Genomic DNA, 23,375 nt, shown 5'->3' on the forward strand with positions numbered 1-23,375 from the left:
ACCTGTACATACCTATAGCAGATTTCACTTCAACACCTGCTTCCCCTGAATGTAAGATAGTTGTGACAACAGAACGATTCAGTACTTCTTTAGACCCTTTTCACACTGTAGGCGTTTCTCAGGCGCTACAGCGCTAAAAATATCACCTGAAAAAAGCCTCAGCTGCAAACCCAGTGTGAAAGCCCAGTGATTTCACACTGGGGCGCTGTGCTGGCAGGGCATCACAAAAAGTCCTGCCAGCAGCTTCTTTGCAGCGGTGAATACACCGCTCCTCCACATTGAAAACAGGGCAGCACCTAGGGCTGTTGAAAAGAATCGTAGCATCGATGCATCGCGATTTGACCATACACGATGCGGCATTGATGCTACGACTGGCATAAACGATTTTTGGATGACGTCATCCTCACGCCGCGTTATGCCCTGCCTTCGCGACCGAGTCGAAAGCCGCCGAAGAGCCGCATCACCACAAAACACTGCACACCATTTTTTTGGTTTTGATTGCCATATCTGCATGCTTACTGTGTAGAGGTGGGGGGGGAGCAGGAGGACTGTGTGGATGCTGGTCGAGAAGGATGGGAATTGATCCGTGGTGACACTGGGCAGGGGAGTACTGTGGTAATGAAACAGTATTATATGATGACAGGTTAGTGGTGAGGGGGGCGGGGTATTGGTCAGCTTAGATAGGACAGTCTGGCACCTCCCTTACCACGTCCAGCAGGTCTGCAGTCTCTGACCATCTCCTGTATCATGTCTGCAGTCTCCGACCATCTCCTGTAGTCATTTGGGGGCAGTCTGGAGCTCCTCTATAAGTTGTCTGCTGTGTTTACACTTTGCTGCATGCAGGGAGTGTCGTCATATTTTTTTTTTTTTTTTTTTTTTTTTAGGAACAGATAAAATTTAGAAAATGGAGTTCTGACTGCTTGAATTTTTTGGATGAAAACCATGCGCAGTAATCGTGATGCATCGCGGAATCGAATCGTGGACCGGATAATCGAATCGTGAGGCCAGTGAAGATGCGCACCCCTAGCAGCGCCGCCATACCGCTGGCAAAGTGGCATTTTGCGGGCGGATTTAAGCCTTTTTCGGCGAATAGCACTACTAAAACGACGATAAACAGGCGTTAAAAATAGCACCGCTTTACCGCCGGGCCCTTTCAGTGTGAAGGCACTCTAAGAGTGCTTGCCCGCCCATTACAATGAGGGGGCAATAGGAATGTGTGGGATAGGCAAGACCAGACAAGCGCCAACATTTGCTTTTGCCTGTCTGAACAGCAAAGCATTTGGACAAAGCAAGAGGTACTGAAAGCTGCTTCAGGTGTGTCCTACCATTTGTGGGTACCTGCCCTTAATATCTGTCAACAGCTTCTGGCTTTTTGAGGCCTGGTTCACATTAGTGTGATGCCAGACATCGCATGTGATTCGCACCGCATTGCTGTGCAGATTACATGTGATGTCTGTGTGATACAAATTCAGTCATACAGACTGTATGGCTGAAATCGCATTCGCAGCAAAAAGTGTTTTTTTGGTCCGCACTAGAATTGCGATCCGATTCCTGCACCATTTCATAGTTTGCACTGCGATCAGATCTGGGGGTGTCGTTAACTTTACACTGACACCTGTAGCGGTTTGCAGATCTCAGTCTGAACCGCTGTGCGATTCAGGTGCGATGCGGGAACCCGCACTGGATTCGCAGGGTTCTCACATCGCACTAGCGTGAACCACGCCTCCGAGTGACAGAATTTCTTTAACAAAGAAAACTATCCCTTGAGGTGCACAGTCCAGTCAGTAATAAACTAAGATATATAGTCAAATGTGCATTAAAAAGTAAAAGTTGCCATTTCTCACCCATCCCCCATTGCTCTGCATCCAGTCTCTCAAGTTGGTCTCCAAAAAGGTCACCATCCAGTCTTGAATCCGTGGTAGAAGGGGAGCCATCTCAAGGTTGACGCATTCTGCACAAAGTGCCGCTCCAAACACAAAGAAGGCCACCACGCGACCCCAGTTAACCCCACCTTGGAAAAGACCACCTGCCACCTCCGCAAAATGTGCATAAGCTGTGCCTGGGGTTACGTGTATCTGTGTGGATATTTCACTGAATGCCTGTCGGAAACGTTCTTCAAACTCATCACCTGCAGCACGCATAGCTGAATGTAGACCACAGGATGGAGGTCCAACTGGTTCTGGAAGCAAACCCCGCCGACACAGCTTGTACTGGACAAAATCTTCCACCAGGGACCGAGATCTTGGGTCAGACTGCGCCATCCAGGCTCTCTAAAAGCCAAAAACAAAAATGCCTTCTTGCCATCACTAAACTCTTAAATGTACAGAGAACTCAATAAAAACTGTTTTTAAACTGAATGAGGTTCAAGTCTTTTCTATAATGCAGTTTACACTCAATGTTTTACAGTTTGTCAACTTTTTTTTAAAGGAACAAACTTTAAAATTTTTAACATTTGAAACTCAAAAAATAAATAGCATACAAACACCCACCAATAACATAGCTTTAACCACTTCAATACAGGGCACTTTCACCCCTTTCCTGCCCAAGCCAATTTTCAGCGCCGTCTCAATTTGAATGACAATTGCATGATCATGCAACACTGTACCCATATTACATTTTTATCATTTGTTCACACAAATAAAGTTTTTCTTTTGGTGGTATTTAATCACTACTAGGTTTATTTTGTGCTAAACAAAACAAAGGCCAAAAACTTTGGCGGTTTCCTAATTTCTATTATAAAATTTCGCAAATAATTTTTCTTTTGAAATTTAGGCCAAATTGTATTCTGCTACATTTCTTTGGTGAAAAGAACCCAAATCAGTGTATATTATTTAGTCTGTAGGCAAGTTTTAGAGCCCACAAACTAATTATATATATATATATATATTCTGAAAAGGACAGTAAAATACCCCCTCCTCCAAACGACCCCTTTTTCGAAAGTAGGCAGTCGGAGGTATTTAGTGAGAGGCATGTCGTCTTTTTTGAAATTGTAGTATTTTGTCACTTTTTTGGAAAAAAAAAAAAAAAGAAACGGAAAATTGTATAATCACCTTTCCGTAATTTTCCTTTCCTGTCACATCTTCATGGCAGCATACACTCTGGGGAATAACTCGCAAAACTGGGTGGGAATGCAAACTAAGTTTATTAACAAAGAATAGAAGAATTGGCCTGGATAATAGATCTTCCGAAATCCATTGAGGATAAGCGAGCGGAATCCACCTTATAATGAGACATAAGGTGTTCCTGGAAGACCAGGTAGCCGCTCTGCAAATTGTCCCTGCCGAGACTCTACAATATGCCGCCCAGGAGGTTGCCACTGCCCTGGTGAAGTGTGCCCTTAAGCCCTCAGGTATCTGATGGTTACTTAATGAATAGGCCTTCTTGATGGTCTTTACTAGCCATGAAGCAATGGTGCATGAGGATGCCGCTTGACCTCTGCTGAATCCGTGAGGGATGATTAAGAGACTCTCCGTCTTTCTGATGGATTTGGTTGCCAAGAGATATTCCAAGATGTTACCTTTGACGTCTAAAGGGTGAGGATCGCCCTGATTCGTGGTAAGTGCTGGGAGGTTAATCTCCTGGTTGAAATGAAAGGATGAGGATACCTTGGGGATGAAACGATCCGAAGGCCTCAGAACTAATCTGTCTGGATAGACAATCAGATATGGTTCACCAGCCAGTAGAGTTTGCATCTCTGACACCCTTTTAGCCGATGCTATGGCTATTAAGAATGAAACCTTCAGTGTTAAATCCCAGAGAGAGATGTTCTCAAGTGGGAAAAAAGGTTCTTTAGATAGTGCTTCCAGAACCACTGAGAGGTCCCAGACCGGGAAGCACGGTTTTCTGGGGTTTTAGGCAGGCCCTCTGAAATTGAATTACAAGAGGATCCTGTGCCCACCTAACTCCTGTCAAGGCGGATAGGGCCGACACCTGAACCTTCAGGGTGCTTAACCTAAGGCCCTTCTCCAGGCCTGATTGAAGAAATTCCAGGATCTGCGATACCGAAGGGGAGGATGAGTCCCAACCTTGCTGCTGAGTGAAAGTGACAAATTTCTCCCAGACCCGTCTATGTGTTGCTGGTGGTAGGCCTTCTGGCCTGGAGTAAGGTGTCCACCTTCTGGGAACAGCCTTGCTCTAAGTACCTAGCCCTTTCAGTCTCCAGGCCATCAAATGTAGCTTCTCCGGGTTCGGGTGAAGAAGATGGCCCTGGGAGAGCAGGTCCGTCGATAACGGGAGGAGCAGGGGATCTGCCATGTTCAGCTGCATGAAAGTAGTAAACCATGGCCTCCTTGGCCAAAAGGAAAATCACCGCTATTACCAATGCCGTTGATTTCTTGAGCCTAAGGAGGAATCTCGCTATGAGGGAAGTCGGAGGGAAGATGTAACCCAGGCGAAAATCCCTGGGGGTGTTGGAGGCAATCCATCCCCTCTGCTGAAGGAAAGGGTATCCTTGACAGGAATCTTTGGCATTTTGTGTTTTCCACTGTTGCTGCCAGGTCTATCTCCAGTGATCCCCAGGTCTGGCATATGAGAGCATAAGCTTGGGAATTCAGAGACCACTAGTTGGAGGCAAAATTCCTGCTCAGCGAGTCGGCCAAGATGTTCTGGACCCCCGGAACATAAACCGCCCTTAAGTCCGACAGGTTCAGCTGAGCCCATTCTAGAACAGGACAGACCTCCTGCGTCATGGACCTGCTTCTGGTGCCCCCCTGCCTGTTGATATAGGCGACAGCCACTTTGTTGTCCATCCTCAGAAGGACATGCTTCTCCCTCAAGTGAGGACTGAAGGCCAGGAGAGCCTGAAATGCTGCTTTCATCTCTAAAATGTTCAACACCGAGTCCTGAATGGCCAGCGGCCCTGAGCCGCATAGTTCTGATAGTGTGCCCCCCATCCCTGCAAACTGGCATCTGAGGTCACTATCTCTTGATGAGGTGTGATGTGCTTGCATCTTCTCAAGTTGCGAGGTCGTGTCCACCAATGCAACGATTGTTTTACCTCCTGAGAGATGGAGATCGGCTGGGACATTGACGTACCATTCCAATGGCGCAGGAAGGAGATTTGGAGAGGCCTCGAGTTCCATTGTGCCCATTGGAATGGTGGACGCTAAAGGAGCCCAGGATACTGAGGCATGCTCTGGCCGGTAACATTGTAGCCGAGATTGCTCTCTTCACCCTCTGTATTAGGAGAGGGATTTTCTCCAGTGGAAGCTCCACTGTGTTCTCCCTGGTGTCCAGCTCGGCCCCCAGAAAAACCATTCTCTGTGTGGGATGGATGTTGCTTTTCTTACAATTTATCAGCCACCCTAGGGACTGTAACGTGGAGACCAGAATTTCCCGATGTTGGATGAGAGACCCCTGGCCGTCCGAGAGAAGCAGGATGTCGTCCAGGTAATGGTGGACCCTTAGTCCCTTTTCTCTTAAGTGGGCTATTACAGGCAATAGGACCTTCGTAAATGTCCTGGGTGCGGTAGAGATCCTAAAACGGGAGACTTCGGAATTGGAAGTGCCAATGGTTTAGGGTGAAACGGAGGAATTTGGTGTGGATAGTGATATGTAGATATCCATCCTGGAGGTCGATTGAAAGCATCCAATCTCCCCTGTTTATTGCTTGGAGGATTGATTGTAGGCTTTCCATCTTGAACGTTTCTATCCGGATTGACCGGTTGAGGTTCTTTAGGTCCAAGACTGGACAAAAGTCCGCTGACTTCTTTTTTACTAAGAAAAGTGGGGAATAGAAACCCTTGCCTCTTTGAGATAGCGGAACCTCCACTATTGCTTGCTTTTGGAGCAGATCTTGAATGTACTGGAGTAAAGACAGCCTTTTTTCTTGGGAAGGAGGAAGTCTGGTTGAACAAAACTGACCCCTTGGGGGGGCGACCTTTGAATGACCACCTGTGCCCGAAATGAATGGTGGACACTGTCCATGGGTCTTTTATCATTCCCGCCCAAACCAGTTTGAACTGTGCGAGTCTGGCCCCCACTACTGCTGGCTGGGCGGGCGTACCTTCAAAAGGACTTCTGGTCATTGGAGGCAGGGGTTTTGGGCTTCTGGAATTTGAGGAAGGACGTCTGAGGGTTCTTCCAACTTCTTCTGTATTCTTTCCCGGGTCTATAGGATTTTGCATCTCTGTAGCTCTCCGGGAGATTGCGCTTAAAAGGGAGGCGGCCTCTGTTTCGGTCTTCTGTCTGATTGGATGAGACCTGACTTCCCGTCTGTCACCTTAGAAATTGCCGTATCCAGCTTTGTCCCGAAGAGGTTTACCCCATCGTACAGAATTCGGCACCAATTGGATTTTGAGGCAGAGTCAGCCAACCAGTGTTTAAGCCATAACGCCCTTCTGGCCATCACAGCGGCTAACATAGACCTTGAAGCGGATCTAATCGTGTCCACAGAAGCTTCCACCACAAAATCCCCTGCAAGGCTAAGCTCTTGTAGGGCCTTAATGATCTGTTCTTGATCTGCGCCCTCAGCGACAAGTTTTGCAGTACCAGAAGACCAACTGGAAATAGCTTTGCTGACCGCAGCCAATGCCACTGCTGGTCTGCAGGCGCCTCCTGCAAATAGGTAGGCCCTCTTAAGATCTGTATCCACCTTCCTGTCAAGCACGTCTCTGAATGTCACTGCGTCTTCAATGGGGAGCGTCACGTGTCTGGCTAGACGCATCAAAGATGCGTCTACTACTGGAGGGGAAACCAAACGGGGATACCTTGGGTTCCTTAAGCGGGTACAACTTGGTAAGTCTGTTGGATAGACTAAACTTCTTTTCGAGATTCTGCCATTCCTCTTTAATCAGCTCATCTAACTCATCGATGAACGGGAAAGCCTCCGGAACTTTGAGGTTTAGGAAATACTTCCTCCGTTTCTGCTGTACCTCCTTAGGTTCCTCCCAGTTTATCGGTTCCTTGACCGATATAACAAAAGGTTCTATAAGCGAAAAATCAAATCCAGCTGATGCTTCCAGCTCCCCATCATCCAACGATGAGGCGCTCCGGGCTGTAAACTCCATATGGGGAATTGAAACTTGCGGAGTAGAGACTCCATAGGCTCTATGGAATCCAGCTTTCTCCCTGGTGGCTTCATCCATGCATCTGCGACACGCCAGTTTATCTGGGAGGGCTATGGCCCCGCATACCCAGCAAGCGTTCCCGGCAGGAAGGGTGCACAGGAGACTGGTGTCTACGTGCAGGGGATCTTCTGTGGTAGGAACGGCTATGCCTTGAGTGGGATCAACTCCTTCTACGGCTTCCCCTATGGCCTGAGCGACTTCTTGTGCATGATCGGCTGCGCCTATGGCCGGAGCGGCTTCTCCTGTGCGAGGTCTCTTCGCCTTGACTTGGATGATCTTGAGGACCTGATAGGCCTCACCAATTAGGCAGCGTTAGTACAATCCTGCTCTCTTTTTCGACAAGAGTGCAACAGAGCTGAAAATTGCAGTCAGAATACCTTCAGGAAGCTGGAGGAGCACAGAATGACAACTGGAGCCTTTTAAAATTGCCGCCATGGTCACGTCCCTCTCGCGCATGCGCAGTAGCGGCGCACAACACTCAGCACCATCTTGGAGACTGCCAAAAAACGAAAGGACGCCCTGAGGCTGTGCACTGCACATGGGCAGAAGCGCCGAGACGCTCAGCGCGCTGTAGAGTGTCCCAGAGGGACTACAATGCCCAGGAAAAACAAACCAGTGATGAGAAAGATTCTGGAGACTGCTGCACAACAACTAAGCCTGTTTAAGGCTTATACTGGAGCCGCAACATACCCCCGAGATCCCCAGAGCAGGGTTCCTTCCATCTAGCTCATTTAGAGGCTGTACAGGTAAGGACTTCCACCCAGGAGAGGCTAGAACCTGGCTGGGGCGAAGCAGTAAGGGGGTGCTTCTTAATCCGTTTGGTCCTGACAGGTGAGGAAAAATAAGAGAATACTGGGGCGGGGGGCCTCTCTACAATTTATAGCTATGTGGTCCTATCAGGTTGTGGGGGGTGGAGTCACAACCCAAAGTGTATGCTGCCATGATGCGACAGGAAATACATTTAACATACTGTCACTAGTGCAGTACAGCGTCATCATAACTATACAATAATATAACAATGTTCTCAATTTTTTTTAAATAGGTTTCCTTTTACTTTTTTTTAACATACTGTGACTAGAGCAATACAGCGTTACCATAATAACACTGTACTACTCAGGGGAGTTGATCAGGTTTTGTTTTTTTTTTTACTTACTAGGTTTGCTTGTAGCAGTGAATTTCACTGCTATAAGCAAATATTTTTTTTATTGAATGACAGTGTGTATACACTGTCTATTGTTGTGATTAGCTGTGATCGGTCACAGCTAATCACATGGTACAAATGGGCTGGGATTGGCCCTGTTTGTACCATGTGATCACTGACCAATCACAGCTAGCAACACAATTGTATACAACGAATGCCATGAAAGGAAGCCATTCATTGTTCACAACTGTCATAGGGGTCTGCTGCGTCACAGTGATCACATGACACTGGAAGCAGACCGGTATAGTGATCGGTCATCCGTTGTGTCTGGTGGACGCAGCAGGTGACAGATCGCACCAGAGCAGATGCGTGAGGCATGTTCTCAGGAAGACGTCATATGATCTCCTCCCAGAAAAATAGGGTTCCCGCCCGTCCATCATTTTACAATGGCACGGGCAGGAAGCAGTTAATCATAGGTATGATAATCCGTAACTATAACCTGTTGCAGTTTTATACATGTTCTCATAGAAATGGATCTGGTCCCTCATTTGGTTACCCTATCGTAATTTTGTATGCCATTATATTGAAGTTTGACAGGTCTAGGATAGATTAACTTTGCAAAAGTGGGTACTAAAGCGGATTTCCACTGACACCACCATTTCATTCATCTTTAATATTTAAGGCAAACATCCATCTAGGTCTCCTGGCTTTAATTTGTTGAGAAATCGCTTTGAAAAACAAGCCCCTAGCATTTCTAGCCATGGCCATCTTGAGCAAGGGCATGATTCATGTAGCATTTACTTCCTGAAATCTATCTGCCCTTAGCGCAGGTATGCATGCAGTAGAGTTTGCTTAGCTGAGAAAATCCCCCCCCCCCATCTGAAGACTCCTGGGTCCTGGGATGTTGGACACAATTTGCCTAGGCAAGAAACACAGAAGTAGCTGAAGAAATGTAAAAAAAAAAAAAAAAAAAATTTTTTAATAAAGAGAAATTGAAAACAAAAAACAAAAAAAACACACCTTTAAAACAAGAAAATATGATAGACTTTCCTATCTACATACTAATGCTAATAACATGAAGATTAAATCAATGTTGACAGAGAGTGAAGTTCCACTTTAGAAACCAACTCCACTATTGTTTTTAAAATGTATTGTCCAGCTCACAATTAAACAGTAGCTTTGATACAATTCTCTTCTCACTGGTGATGTCCATGCAAACTCATCGGTCTGTACTCCAGCACAGGTCCTCTTCCAGGCTGGATGACATCCAGCATCACTCAACCCACTTCATGTGAGCTCAGGACATTATGGACGCAACCCCAAGGGGTACAACATTCTACCAGCCTAGACTCAGAATAGAAGCTGCAGAGAATGGTGCTCACATTTCACTGCAGTATTCTGGACCACCCACTACTGAAAGAAGAGTACCCATTATGTCACATGATTGGACAAATAGACCCATAGTAAAGAGTTACCTTGGGCAGATTAACCATTTGCCCTCCTGAAGATTTAACCCCTTTCATGACCAGGTAATTTTTTGCCATTTGGCACCACGCTACTTTAACTGGTAATTGCGTGGACATGCAATGCTGTAACAAAATGTAAATAACTTTTTTCCACACAAACAGAGCTTTCTTTGAGTGGTATTTGATTACCACTAGGTTTTTATGGTTTGCGCTATAAACAAAAAAGATATAAAGATATATATAATTTTTTTTGTTACGTTTTGCTATAAAACATAATTTAAAAAAAAAAAAAAGTTTAGTTTTTCTTACTAGTAATGGCGGTGATCAGCAACTTATAACGGGACTGCGATAGTATGGCAGGCAATCTTGCACTGGCGCGTTGTCAGAATTGGCTAACTGCCACCGATATCTCCAGTGACACTAATACAGTGATCAGTTTTAATATACACTGAACTAATGACACTGGCTGGGAAGGGGTTAACATCTGGGACAGGGCATTCTCATTTTTTTTATTTTGCTTGTATTGGTATGACACAAAAAAGTGGAGAAATAATAAGTCAAATGTGACACATTCCACGTTAAACTCCAAAAATGGACTGGACAAAATTATTGGCTTCTTCTTGCATTCCAAATTTGTGATGCTACTGAGATTTGTAATTAAACTGTACCTGTATCAGTTAACATGTGCTGACAATACAGAAATCACACCGGCAACCAGTTAAAATAGTGAAAAACTGACTCAACCTTTCTGTTGTGTGTCTCTGGGTGCTACACAGAGCGTGGAGAAGAGAAAGAACAGCAAAAAATTGTCTGAGAATTTGAAAACAAAAATTGTGCAAACGCATGGACAATCTCAAGGTTACAAGTCCATCTCCAGAGATCTTAATGTTCCTGTGTCTACTGTGCACAACATTGTCAAGAAGCTTACAGCCCATGGCACTGTAGCTAATCTCCCTGGACATGGATTAAAGAGAATTGATCAAAGATTGCAACAAAGGAAAGCAGTAAAACTACAGCACGTGGTCGGCAGGTGGTTAAATGTGCAAGTGTATTAATTACCTAAAAGAAAAGGGGAGTTTTGACATGAGGGGTTGCATTATTATTTTAATCCATAAGACTCCAAAATGTTGAACATATTAATGACAGCACTGGAAATGTAAAAAAAAAAAAAGTTCAGTTTTGGAGAAAGCTATAGTTTATATGAATGAATGTATACAACTGATGAGTGGGCTACTGCTCCATGTACACCATTCCAGATTTCTTTCCTGTTCTAGGTGACAGTCAATGGGGTTGATTTACTAAAACTGGAGCGTCAAATCTGGTGCAGCACTGCATAGAAACCAATCAGCTTCCAGGTTTTTTTTTTTTCTTTTTTCAAAGCTTAATTAAACAAGCTGGAGTTAGGAGCCAATTGGCTACCATACACAGCTTCACCAGATTTTGCACTCTCCAGTTTTAGTAAATCAACCCCACTGGGTTCTGAATATACTACATCTACAGAGATCTGCTAATAGCCTTACAAATTACTTGCTCTGCTACAAATCTCTATCTTGTAACATAGTCACGCTGGAAACTACTTTTTTTTCCCTCCATTGCTTGATTTAGAGAACCAATATAAATGGATGTGAACTGAATACTTCTCATGTGATGCAGGTTACACAAAATTCCCCTTTTACACTGACAGTAAGGAGTGTCTAGTCACGTCCCTTCTAACCTGCTTCTCCCTCACAGCCCAAGCTAAATGACAGACAGTCTGCAGGCTCCTACCACACAGCCAAGTGTAATGGACAGCTGCGGGTCCAGCTGTCACACATTGGGGTTGATTTACTAAAACTGGAGAGTGAAAGCGGTCTGCTTGTTTACACTGGCAGACCACCGTTCTGTCTCTGTGGGGAGCAATCGCAGGTGGCCAACACCGCATCTGCCAGGCCCACTGATTGGCCACAGAGGGAGCCAATCAGCACACAATAGCCTCTCTGGCATCACACGCAACCCCCCCCCCCTGGGCTTTTAAACAAAATCATGTACAGGTACGCGATTTTGCGCAATAGATCTGTTTTGCCACAGCATATATGCCGCAGGCTTCAGGAACAGGTTAATGTGATTGCTAACGTTTGTTCTAAATAACAAACATGCCTATACTTACCTGCTCTGTGCAATAGTTTTGCACAGAGCAACCCCGATGTTCTTCTGGGGTTCCCCGCCGGCGCTCTTGGACCTTCCCTTCTGCCGCATGCCCTCACAGCAAGCAGCTTGCTATGGGGGCACCTGAGCTCCGTATGTCCATTCAGTCATGGAGCCAAAGTTTGGCCCTGTCCCCTCATTGGTTCACTGGCTTCAATTGACAGCAGTGGGAGCCAATGGCGCCCTGCTGCGGTCTCAGCTAATGAAGAGGGAGAATCCCAGGCTGCCAAGACTCTCATGCAACATCACTGAATCGAGATGGGGCTCAGGTAAGTATTAGGAGGGGCAGTCACCCGGTCTGTCAATAGACGCAGCTCGGGTGTCTTAGGAGCGAGCGCTCGTGGGTTACCCAGCACGCAACGAATAGGAGGATCAAGGCAGCTCTGTGCAAAACCCTTACGCAGAGCAGGTAAGCATGACAGGTTATTTTAGATAAAACACTGAAGGCTTAGAATCACTTTATTTGAACAAGCAGACGTTAGAAGCCAATTGGTTTATATGCAGAGCTGCACCAGATTCTGCACTCTCCAGTTTTAGTAAATCAAGCCCTTTCTGTATAGTCTCAGCTTGTGCACACTGTGAGGGGCTCCCAGCCTTTTGGTATCAGCTGACTCCTCTCTAATCCTGAACACCCGTTCCATGGTACCCAGAAGCCCACCTACCAGTCATGTGCTGCTGGGGGCTCCCCCGGAGACGGCTGGTATCACTCTCATGCTGCTCTCTCCCCCCTCGGCCCGTACTGCCGTTCCCTTCTCCGGTCTAAAACGAACCCACTTCCGGCTCTGCCATGGCGACGCCCGATGACATCAAACGAAGGCTCGCTCCGATTGGACGGCTCTCCTCCTACCGGTGACTGCGGAATTCCTCTATGCCCGTAATGTGCAGACTAAACGGGCACACCAGCGTTCCGCTACAACCGTCTACACGGGTAAGAATGTGACCCCCTCAGATGTGTGATGGCCGTGTTCTGTACATAGCGGCTGCAACCTTCCTCCGACAAGCGTTCTGCCACGTGTCCAGCGCAGAGCTGTCCCCCCAACATGTAAAGACTGCACGGCGCCCCGGGAATGCAGGGTGTCAATAAGCACGGCGCCTCTGGTGGTCTCTCCGGACCTCATGGCCCGCAACTTGTCTGCAGCTTCCTCGTTCCCTGACGCCTGCTCCCGCCCGGATCACCTTGCTGGGAGCCCCACCCACTTCCCGCTCTCCTCCAATTGCGTGCTCGGGACGGGCGGAGGGGGGCTGGCACAAGTGTCCCGTCTACTCGAAGTATTACGGTAGTGGTCCAGGGACTCCGCAGGATGGATGGGATGCAGAGGAGTCGGGGAGTGATGGAGGAGCACCGCACAGCTGGGGGAAGATGAGGGCATGGCGGTGGAAGGGGACATGGAATGACAGTTTAGGAGGGTTCTAGAGAGTGGTGCATTCCTCATAGTGTCCATACCTTCTAATCATTTATTATAACACCTATTTCCCTCTCCCTTCCCCTAGTTAGTGTTAAAGCCTTAATGCCTCCATTGTAATATTAGGTGGAGGAATGTCCTGCCGCTCTCGGCCTCCCACGGGGGACATCCCCAGAAACCTCAGTTACATTGCTGGACTTTACGAACGAGCCTACTACCGCACGGCCAGGCCAAGCCTCGAGGAGCGCGATGAAGAGGAGGAAGAAGAAGAAGCCGCGTCCTCTCCGGGACGCTCCACCGCCGTCAAATCGGCAAGCGCTCCTCGAAGGCGTTCACGTTCCGCCCCAGCGTTGCGTGTACCCCGGACTGAGCGCCATCGTAGCCCAGAAACCAGGAAGAGGGTCCGCTTTGCCGATGCTTTAGGGCTGGAGCTGGAGTCTGTACGCCACTTCAGACGTGAGGATATGCCCCAAATTCCGCAACACGTGACCCACCGACTTCAGAGAGAGTTGCTGGAACAAATTGGAGGATCCTGCAGCTCCAAGGAGGATGTGGTATGTTGTAGAATGTCTTCCCATCAGCTGCAATTAATATTAACAGTCATAAGCATTATATTTGTTGTGTGTTGAGGTGCAAGGGCAGCCATTCTCAATCAGGATTCCATGGAGCCCCAGTGAAGAAATGTCATGAGCACACCAAAGATTCCTCAAAAGAGTCCAAATCTTTATTAACGTGGTCACATGATAAACATATAGCAACATTTCAGAGCCACCCAGGGCCCCTTCATCAGGCAGGTAACCACTTGCCTGATGAAGGGGCCCTGCTTGGTTCCAAAACGTTGCTGTGTGTTTATAATGTGACCACGTTAATAAAGAGTTGGACTCTTTCAAGGAATCTTTGGTGTGTTGATGACATTTCTTTTTTTACAAATAATATTGGTCTTTATTGAAAAATGGCATGGTACATTGAGTAAGAAGAAATATATGTCAAAGCAAAACAGGTAGTTAAGCAGTAGGTCATATACAATGTCCCCCTGTTACAATGAAATGAGAGAACATGAAACAGTGAGCATCAAAGAACTAAAATATAACATGTATGACATTTCTTCACTTTGATCATCCACGGTTTCCAGCCTATGGTCATTACAGCACCCAGCACTACTGAACAGCCAATTTCTTGTACGTGTGCAAAGGGAATTTTGCCCATGAAGTCCTAGGGGTCCTCCAGAGGTGACTAGGATTCCTTGAGCTGTGATTTACCTCCCATCTGATGGTGCCTTTATAATCCTAGAACCAATGCCACTTGACAGGGCCAGCAGGGTGGCATTCTGACCACCACTGTAAGGGGGACATTCTTCTCATTGCCCACTACCAAGATAAGGACCATTTGCCCAATGACCCCCAACTGACTAATCTGAACAGGAGTTCCCTGAACTGAAACATTTTTTTAGAGTTCCTTGGGGGGGGGGGGGGGGGTAAAAGAGATGGGAAAAGCTGCACTAGGGAGTACTTCAGGATGAACGTGTCCTAGATCAGCCTTTCACAACCTTTAACATGAAGGAGCCCTTGAAATAACTTTCAGGTCTCAGAGAAGCCCTGCTAATAATTACTATATCTACAGTTGATGGTACATTAGTGTGATGGTCAGTGGAAAGGGCGCCCCTTATATTTGTGGTCACTGGCAGGAACCTTCACCTTACACATAGCTAAAAAGATTATTGGTGTTGGTGGTGGCTTATCCAAGAGGCAGAAATTGCTCATTGATCAAGGAACACCCAGCAACTTCTGGAGGAACCGTATAGTACCTCTAGGACCCTATGAGGATCTTTGCACTACAGTCCACCAGTTTTGTTCTGTAATTTAAAAAAAGGGTACATAATATTATATGTAAGGTAGCCAGGAACAATAATCACAATCATAAAGATGAAAGTTAAACCTGCAGAGAAATTAAAGCTGAAGTATAGGAAAGGCAATTATTACATAGTTACATTGGTTCAGCTTGGACCAATGTAACTACTGTATGTAAAAAGTCAATCTAGAGCCACCCTGCTCCCCACTCCCTTGTCACTAAATTGAATTGCCAATGGCTCCCGCTGCTATCAATTTACCCAGTGAGACAGCAGAGAGCAGAGAAAGCCGCTGCTCTTGTGCATATTGCTGGATTGAGATCTGGCTCAGGTAAGTATACAGTATATAAAAAAAGAGAAAGGTCTGGTGTCACCAGTTACACACCTCCATCCCTAAAATATGCAACAAAAAGGAAAAATCTCACCCTGGGACTTTACCTGAGGTGGGCACCGCTAAGCCAATAAAAGTAACAACCGTAAATACAGTATATATTTATTCAGTAAAAGTAATACATGCATTAATATCATCAGAGAAAGCCAATTCATACACAGTACATTTAAATGGGTAGAATAAAAATAATAATAGTACATTTGTGTATGAACAATCACATAGCATACAAACATCAGGCGTACCCGACATGTTTAGCGAGTCCCAGCTCGCTCTTCAGGGGCAGATGTGTATGAATTGTACCTTAGGTGAAAGGATACAGATTGGGTATATGGCTTGATATTGGTATTTTAAGGCAGAGGGTAAGAGGGGCCTAATGAGTAAAGGCCCCATACTTTCCACTACACATAGCCGAACCAACGGGCGTGCAGCCTCCAAACAGCAGCAACAGGTGTTTTGCCAGGGAGCTGAGGAGGCGGATTTGAAGGAACTCCACACAGGGCAGATTGGAGGGAAAGCATCGCATGGATGGAAAATGTGTATCCCTATTGGTCTCATTATGTCCAAGGTAAGTATTGACTGTAAACATAAAGGTGTATGTCAGATAATCTGGAGTAGTAGGTAAAGTACAAGAGTAATGACATACACAAATCTATATGTACATATAAGACTAGAGCCCGGAATAGTATGGACAAAAGGACTGTAGGGAGATGTGGTAAGGAGATACCAGGTACTAGCATGAGTGAAAATAAAAAGGTGAACAGGAAGAGGGAGGAAAAAGGAAAGATAAGAAAGAAATGAAGTGCAAGTATAGGAAAAAGCCTGTGTGATTAGAGACAGGCTGCAGGTTAGCACTTGAGAGGAACCATGTGGAAAGGCTGCAGGTTAGCACTTGAGAGGAACCATGTGGAAAGGCTGCAGGTTAGCACTTGAGAGGAACCATGTGGAAAGGCTGTAGGTTAGCACTTGAGAGGAACCACGTGGAAAGGCTGCAGATTAGCACTTGAGAGGAACCACGTGGAAAGGCTGCAGGTTAGCACTTGAGAGGAACCATATGGAAAGGCTGCAGGTTAGCACTTGAGAGGAACCATGTGGAAAGGCTGTAGGTTAGCACTTGAGAGGAACCATGTGGAAAGGCTGCAGGTTAGCACTTGAGAGGAACAATGTGGAAAGGCTGCAGGTTAGCACTTGAGAGGAACCATGTGGAAAGGCTGCAGGTTAGCATTTGAAAGGAATCATGTGTAAAGGCTGCAGGTTAGCATTTGAGAGGAACCATGTGTAAAGGCTGCAGGTTAGCATTTGAGAGGAACCATGTGGAAAGGCTGCAGGTTAGCATTTGAAAGGAACCATGTGGAAAGGCTGCAGGTTAGCATTTGAGAGGAACCATGTGGAAAGGCTGCAGGTTAGCACTTGAGAGGAACCATGTGGAAAGGCTGCAGGTTAGCACTTGAGAGGAACCATGTGGAAAGAACAAATGAATATACCTGAGTGAAATAAGTGTATAATTGCATGGGTAGTAGGTTCCAACAGGAGACATCCACAAGCATGTGTGTTCAGTGAAAAAGAGAGCTGCAAAATGAATCCATGCAGTGCTAAACCTCCGTTATATCCAGGAAGGGCTCAAGAGGCTCCCCCCCCAACGTCATGTGTGGATGACTGGCGTGCGAGCGCAGACAACGCCCGCTGTCATCGCGAGGTGCGCAAGTACTCCTATAAGTCATCCAGATGGCACAGTGCATGCAACCGTAAAAACGCCGCAAAATCGCAGACATTTGAATGGCTGGCGCATACACATGGCGCCGATATGTAGGTGGCCCCACCCGCTCAAAAGAGCAGGCAGCAGTAAGTATAGAGTAAGTATACAGGGGTGCTGGGAGGATCCTCTGGCACAGGTTTTTTCCTTAATGCATAGAATGCATTAAGGTAAAAAACCTTCAGCCTTTACAACCACATTAAACATTGTGCATTTAAGAAAGATTGTTTACATGGGCAGTCCTTCTTAGGAGAATATTGCCACAAAGATCGATCTGCTGAGCTATATTTTTTTGGCTGAGGTCCATCACATAAATTATCTTTTCACATGCCTGTTTTTCCCTCCTATATTGAACCTCAGTCATCCTGGAAGGTGAGTAAACTAACAACAGCACTGATGAGCAGACACCTTGCAATACTTGCAAGTACTTCTGTTTCGGTTCAAGTAGACCTTGTTTTTTCTCCATGTCTAGCTTAAAGCGGGACGTCTATCTTTTACTGCCACGGAAGCTGCCATCTTAGCCTCTGTTTTATCTGCAATTGCCATGGTGCTGTCCATGTGATCAGCTCTGAGACCAACCAATTGATGGCTTGACAGTTGAGTTGTGAGCCAACATAAGCTCACTAGTAACTGTAATGCCCCGTACACATGATCACACATTCCAACAACAAAATCCATGTTTTTTTTCCGACGGATGTTGGTTCAAACTTGTCTTGCATACACGCGGTCACACAAATCTTGTCGAAAATTCCGAACGTCAAGAACGCGGTGACGTACAACACATATGACGAGCCAAGAAAAATGAAATTCAATAACCAGTGCGGCTCTTCTACTTGATTCAGAGCATGCGTGGAATTTTGTGCATCGGAATTGTGTACACGCGATCGGAATTTCCGACAACAGATTTTGTTGTGGGAAAATTTGAGATCCAGATCTCAAATTTGGTTTGCCGGAAATTCCGACAGAAAATGCCCGATGGAGCCTACACACGGTAAGAATTTCCAACAACAAGCACCCTCCCATCGAACATTTCCCGTCGGAAAATCCAACCGTGTGTACGTGGCATAACAGTTATCATTCAAGGCATGCTTTGAAATGACCCTTTTGGGAAACCCTTAAATTGGTGGATTTAGTTCCACTTTAAGTCTCTCCCCTTGCTGGTGTTGAGCTCCACCCCCTGTAATTTAGCATTAAAATGCCAGACACTCTGCCATTCCACTAAGATTCTAGCATTTGAGTTGAATGATGGGCTCTTAGCACAAGGAGAAAACAGGGCTTAAAGCGGAGCTCCACCTTAAAAAAAATTATTAAAAGCCAGCAACTACAAATACTGCAGCTGCTGACTTTTAATAAATGGACACTTACCTGTCCCAGGGTCCAGTGATGTCGGCAGCCGAAGCCGATCGATCGCTCATCTCTCGGCTGCCCCTGCCGCCATCCTCCGCCAGGGAATCAGGAAGTGAAGCGTTGCGGCTTCACTGCCAGGTTCCCTACTGCGCATGCGCAAGTTGCGCTGCGCGTCTTCACTGGTCCCCGTTGTGTTCTGGGAACTGTGGGAACTGTGTGTTTCCCAGAACACAACGGGGGGGGGGGGGGGGGGGTGGGGGGCGGTTATCTGCGGCTATTCTTTGGCTATCTATGCCCAGAAGTGGGTGCAGATACCTGTATTAGACAGGTATCTGCACCCCCCAGTTCACAGTTCCACTTTAACTGTTTTGACTTGAATTATAATTATTACACTTATTAGTGTGTTTATGTTAGCTCTCAACTGAACTGTCAAGCCATCAAATGGCTGGTGTCATAACTGATTACATGTGCAGCACCATTGCAACTGAAGATCAAACAAAGGCTAAGATGGCATCTTCCTTACCTGTAAGATCCCTTTCACACTGAGGCACTTTACAGGCGATATAGCGCTAAAAATAGCACCTGCAAAGCGCCTGTAGAGTGCATCTCCTGTCACTTCAATGTGAAAGCCCGAGGGCTTTCACACTGGAGTGCTGCGCTGGCAGGACGTCAAAAAAAGTCCTGCAAGTGGCTTCTTTGAGGCGCTTTAGAAGCGGTTTATACGTGCGCCTGCCCATTGAAATCAATAGGCAGCGCCGCCCTCGCTTTTAACCTGTTTTTGGCTGCTAGCAGGGGTTAAAAGCGCCCGCTAGTGGCCAAAAAATAAAAAAATAGCGGCACTTTACCGTCTACGCCCTAGCGCTGTGAGTGTGAAAGGGCTCTAAAAGATTTTAATATTAACATGGAGGTTTACGATTTGAGCCCAGGATCTAGAGGATTGATTAGAAGAATATTACATGCACTTGCAAGCACCTCAAGGTACTTGTCAGCATCTTTGATCTTAGGCACATTGTATTCCTAAACAGATACTTTTAATGCAATCACATTGTTGTATTTTATGCATTTAATTATGCATAGTACTTGGACAAGGAAGCATTGTTTTAGCATTATCTGATACAGACTCAGAATCAGCCTTCTACAAACCTGTCTTATGTCTGGGTCACCTAGGTCTACCTGAGAGGCAATACCAATGAAAAGTGGGGTCGGTTTTTCTATGGGGTCTTAATAAATACGTAGTTTTGTCCTTGCTAATATATCTTTCATAGGAATCTTTTAACATAAGCAAACATGAATTAATAGTAATACTCTGTCCTTGCTATTAATACCTAAAAGAACTGTGATGAATGTTAGTGTATTCTTTTTTTCCACTGGAATCACTGTTTAACCAAGATGTTGTTTTCCAGAGCTGGTGTGAGGCTCGCCATGTCATATCCCCTTCATGGGTAGTAGAGCCAGAAACACTGGAAAAACAAACATGGGAGCGAAGTGCCTGGGATCAGCAAACATGGGATCAGCGTGTGTGCCTGCAGAATATGCGCTGTGAAAGCTGCTTCCTGTGGGGGTCCGTAAGGGTCCTGGATCTGGCTTATGAAAAGAGAGTTACAGTGCGCTATACTCTGGATGGATGGCTTTCTTATCAGGAAACCCATGCTCTGTATGCTGCTCGTCTGTGCCATGGTGGAGCGGGCCACCCCAGCACAGATCTCTTCACTTTCCGTCTACCTCTACCACCTCGAGACCAACCCCATCTTTCTTCACTACAGTTTGCTATTTGTTATCAAGTTGGAAACGAGGAGTTCTGGGACAACAACAAGGGCAAGAATTACAGCCTAAATCTGTCTAGTGCTCGAGATTCCCGGACTCAGGATTCTGAAAATGGATGGATACATTTCATATAATATGAGATAAGAAAAGTCCAGTGTCTGATAATTGCTCTGCATGTCAAAGATAGACCAAAGACTTCGGATCAATAACTACTGTCAGAATAAAATAAAAGTGTTCAAAATGTAGGGCAAAATGATATGTAATTATTGGTATCAAAATTAGACTACATTTTTAAAGAAAACAGTAATGCATTATTCTATAACAATAGGTAGACACGTGCTTTCTCTAGCTTAAAGGGTTGTCCTCTTCTAGGAGAATGTGTAAGCCCTCCCACCCCTTGACAGCGGTGTGGGCGCTTAAAAGGGGGACATGGAGTTCAAGTTTGTTGGCCTTCATAAAATAGAAAAGTGTAACTGCTACCAGTAGAAAGGCATTGAAAAATCAATGTTATCTGATTAGAGATTAAATACAAGTGTGACCTATTTGTAATTTTAGTCAACTCCATTTATGCTTCAGTGTGATTCTGGGTATCTAATTCAGGGATCATAGCTAGGGAGCACATTAGCCATTGCTGAATGTGAAACACTATTTCAAGTTGCAGTATCAATTTATGCTAGCCTAATTAATGGAAAGGATTGTAAACTTTCAGATGTAAATAAATCATATTATTTGATCCTACAGTGCTCTCTGTGTACAGAGGTACAGTATTTTTCACATTATTGACAGTCTAATGACTGTAGGATATCTGGCTGCAAGAATCCAGACACACCACCTTATAGTGTAAAGAGCTTTATTATGCAGTAACCTGTAGCAACCAATCCAGTTTGACCACAGTCAGAATACTGATCTGTTACTGGATACTGAATGGTTGTTGTGGGTTACTGCACATTGCTTCTTCTCTTGTATAGAAAAGTCAAAATATCAAACTCTGTCTACTAAACTTAAAAAGATGCTGAAAGCAAAGGTAGATGCTGGAAATATACATTATTGTGATGTAGCTAGTGGTAGATAGTTACATTTAACTTGACTTTTCCTGTAATGTTGAAGATATTTCACTGATTATCAAAGTAACTTCTTAAAGGGGAGCTTTACTCCTTCCACGGGGATCATTTTGCTTTTATTCTTCTTTTACCTTTTGCTGGGTTATACTCAAGTAACATACACACCCAGCAAATCCAGCTGTCCTGTTCCATCACTGTGCCATTACTTGCTACCCTCTTCATTTTCTTACATCATCAGGAGCATGCTGTCTCTTTCAGGTTCTTGCAGCCAGCCCCCAGAAGACGCAGATATCCTAGGAGGCTGCTGGAGCAGAATAATAGAATATTGTCTTTGTAATTGTGGCAAGGGGCAGTCTGAAGTAAGAAATAGTGAAAAAAAAAATGTAAAGGCTTTCAAGAGAAGGGGGGTGGGGGGGGGGTTGCAAATATGCAAAGTAGTTTTTGGGGGTGAAGGTCAGCTTTAGGTTGTATTGTCAAAAACATATCTAAGCATTTATAGCCACCGTAATCCAAGCACTGTGGAATATGTCAAGGCAGATACTGATTGCACAAATCATCCTGTTCCAATTACATAATCCAATCCCACAGTGGCGCTTGGACAGGTGTTTATTGTCTGATATAGGAGGCCAAAGGTACAAATTGTCAGATTGCTGGAATAGAGAGGTTAAAGCAGGATTATATGTGGATGGCAGATGCTGTTGAAGACTCTCACCATGTTTACAGAAGCTTGTTCCATTTTGGTATAGATGTGCTCTTTCACATCTCGTGCTAACCACTTGTTATGGCCATAATGTGCACCTCACTGTCTTTGAAACAATGTCCCTTTTCTGTAAGGCATAGAAAAACTGACCAGTAGAATTCTTCTCCTATGTTGGGCTATCTGCTCGGTGAGGTTGTTTTGTCTCCCCAATGTACAGGTTTTTGCATTCCTCACTACACTGGACTACATGTAACAAGTCACTTGTGTTTTGGTGCTTTTTTTTGTTGTATGCACAAGCGTTTGCCTTGGTGTTTTGCCATACTTGAAAAACACAGGAATACTGTGGTTTTTTTTGACACTCCAGTGTTTTCCTAACTTTCATTAGAACTGAAAACTCTGCTTGGATAACCAGTGAAACATCTTCAACATCACAGAAAAAGTCCAATTGAATGTGACTACCTCTAGCTATACCAGATAGCTATACTATGGCTGGATAAACATGAACCTTCAAAGACATTGTTGTGATGTGATTTAAAGATTAAAATGTTCTGTGTTTACAAGGTTACTACTATGTTGCTCCATTGATAGAAAAATAGTCAGTGTTTAAGGACATATTAATTTTAAAATATTATGTATTATATACGTTTATATAGAATGAAGCAAGTAGAGTATAAAACCCCTCTTGTTTGTTGTAAGAGTAGAGAATTAAAATATATAGAGATAATTCCTCTTTTTAAGAGACAACCTCATTGCTCAGGGACTCTGAGGGCTGCAGCTGCTACTTTTACCACACTGCACAGGGACATCAGAATGAAAACCTGGCATATTTTATGGGAACAATAAAGGATAAGGAAAGCATGCCTTATACATTAACTATACAGTAATAAAAGTGTATGAACTGAAGATGAAGTCTTCTTCCATGTTATATTGAGGGCAAAGTGTAATATAATGTTTGTTCATACAGTATGCAGCGGATACACAATATATTTTGTACATTACTGGTGCATTGAGGAAATGATTGTACCTCCTCAACTGAAGTAAGCCATTAAATTGAAATGGTGTTTCTCCAGCTGGTCTAAAAGACTTCAGTCTAAACAAATTAATTTCTAATGGCAAAGTTATTACAGATCTCTGTTAACAATTTTGTCCCACTTTCTTAAACTAAAAGGGCTTCTCATAAATACACTGACCCTGCCACTATACTAAAACGGCTTAGTCTAGGCATGCCTGTAAAAAAAAAAAAAAAAAGTGTGTA

At 45.0% G+C, this 23,375-nt stretch overlaps 2 protein-coding genes across 2 annotated transcripts in view; one reads left to right on the forward strand and one right to left on the reverse strand.

The window, feature by feature from the left end:
- LOC141145828 (polyadenylate-binding protein 2) overlaps positions 1-13,055 on the reverse strand; it is an 84,755-nt gene extending 71,700 nt beyond the window's left edge. Inside the window, exons 1-2 of the mRNA XM_073632679.1 lie at positions 12,521-13,055; positions 1,845-2,270 (exon numbers count right to left, since the gene is read on the reverse strand). Of these exons, the coding sequence (XP_073488780.1) occupies positions 1,845-2,261 (417 nt within the window). The 5' untranslated portion in view covers positions 2,262-2,270; positions 12,521-13,055. The remainder of the gene's footprint in view (positions 1-1,844; positions 2,271-12,520) is intronic.
- On the forward strand, positions 12,668-23,023 carry PPP1R3E (protein phosphatase 1 regulatory subunit 3E). The gene is made up of 2 exons (XM_073632674.1): positions 12,668-13,815; positions 19,999-23,023. The coding sequence occupies exons 1-2, from the start codon at positions 13,396-13,398 to the stop codon at positions 20,491-20,493; spliced, it is 915 nt and encodes a 304-aa protein (XP_073488775.1). The 5' UTR covers positions 12,668-13,395; the 3' UTR covers positions 20,494-23,023.
- Positions 23,024-23,375: the final 352 nt, after the last annotated feature.

This window comes from Aquarana catesbeiana, linkage group LG01 (assembly GCF_042186555.1).
Source record: "Aquarana catesbeiana isolate 2022-GZ linkage group LG01, ASM4218655v1, whole genome shotgun sequence".
NCBI lineage: Eukaryota > Metazoa > Chordata > Amphibia > Anura > Ranidae > Aquarana > Aquarana catesbeiana.

What these genes read in the sequence shown, in the direction of transcription:
- PPP1R3E (XM_073632674.1), top strand. Translation starts at nt 13,396, where the DNA reads ATGTCCTGCCGCTCTCGGCCTCCCACGGGGGACATCCCCAGAAACCTC. An exon ending in GCAGCTCCAAGGAGGATGTG is followed by an intron (nt 13,816 to 19,998) that starts GTATGTTGTAGA and finishes GTTGTTTTCCAG; the next exon opens with AGCTGGTGTGAGGCTCGCCA.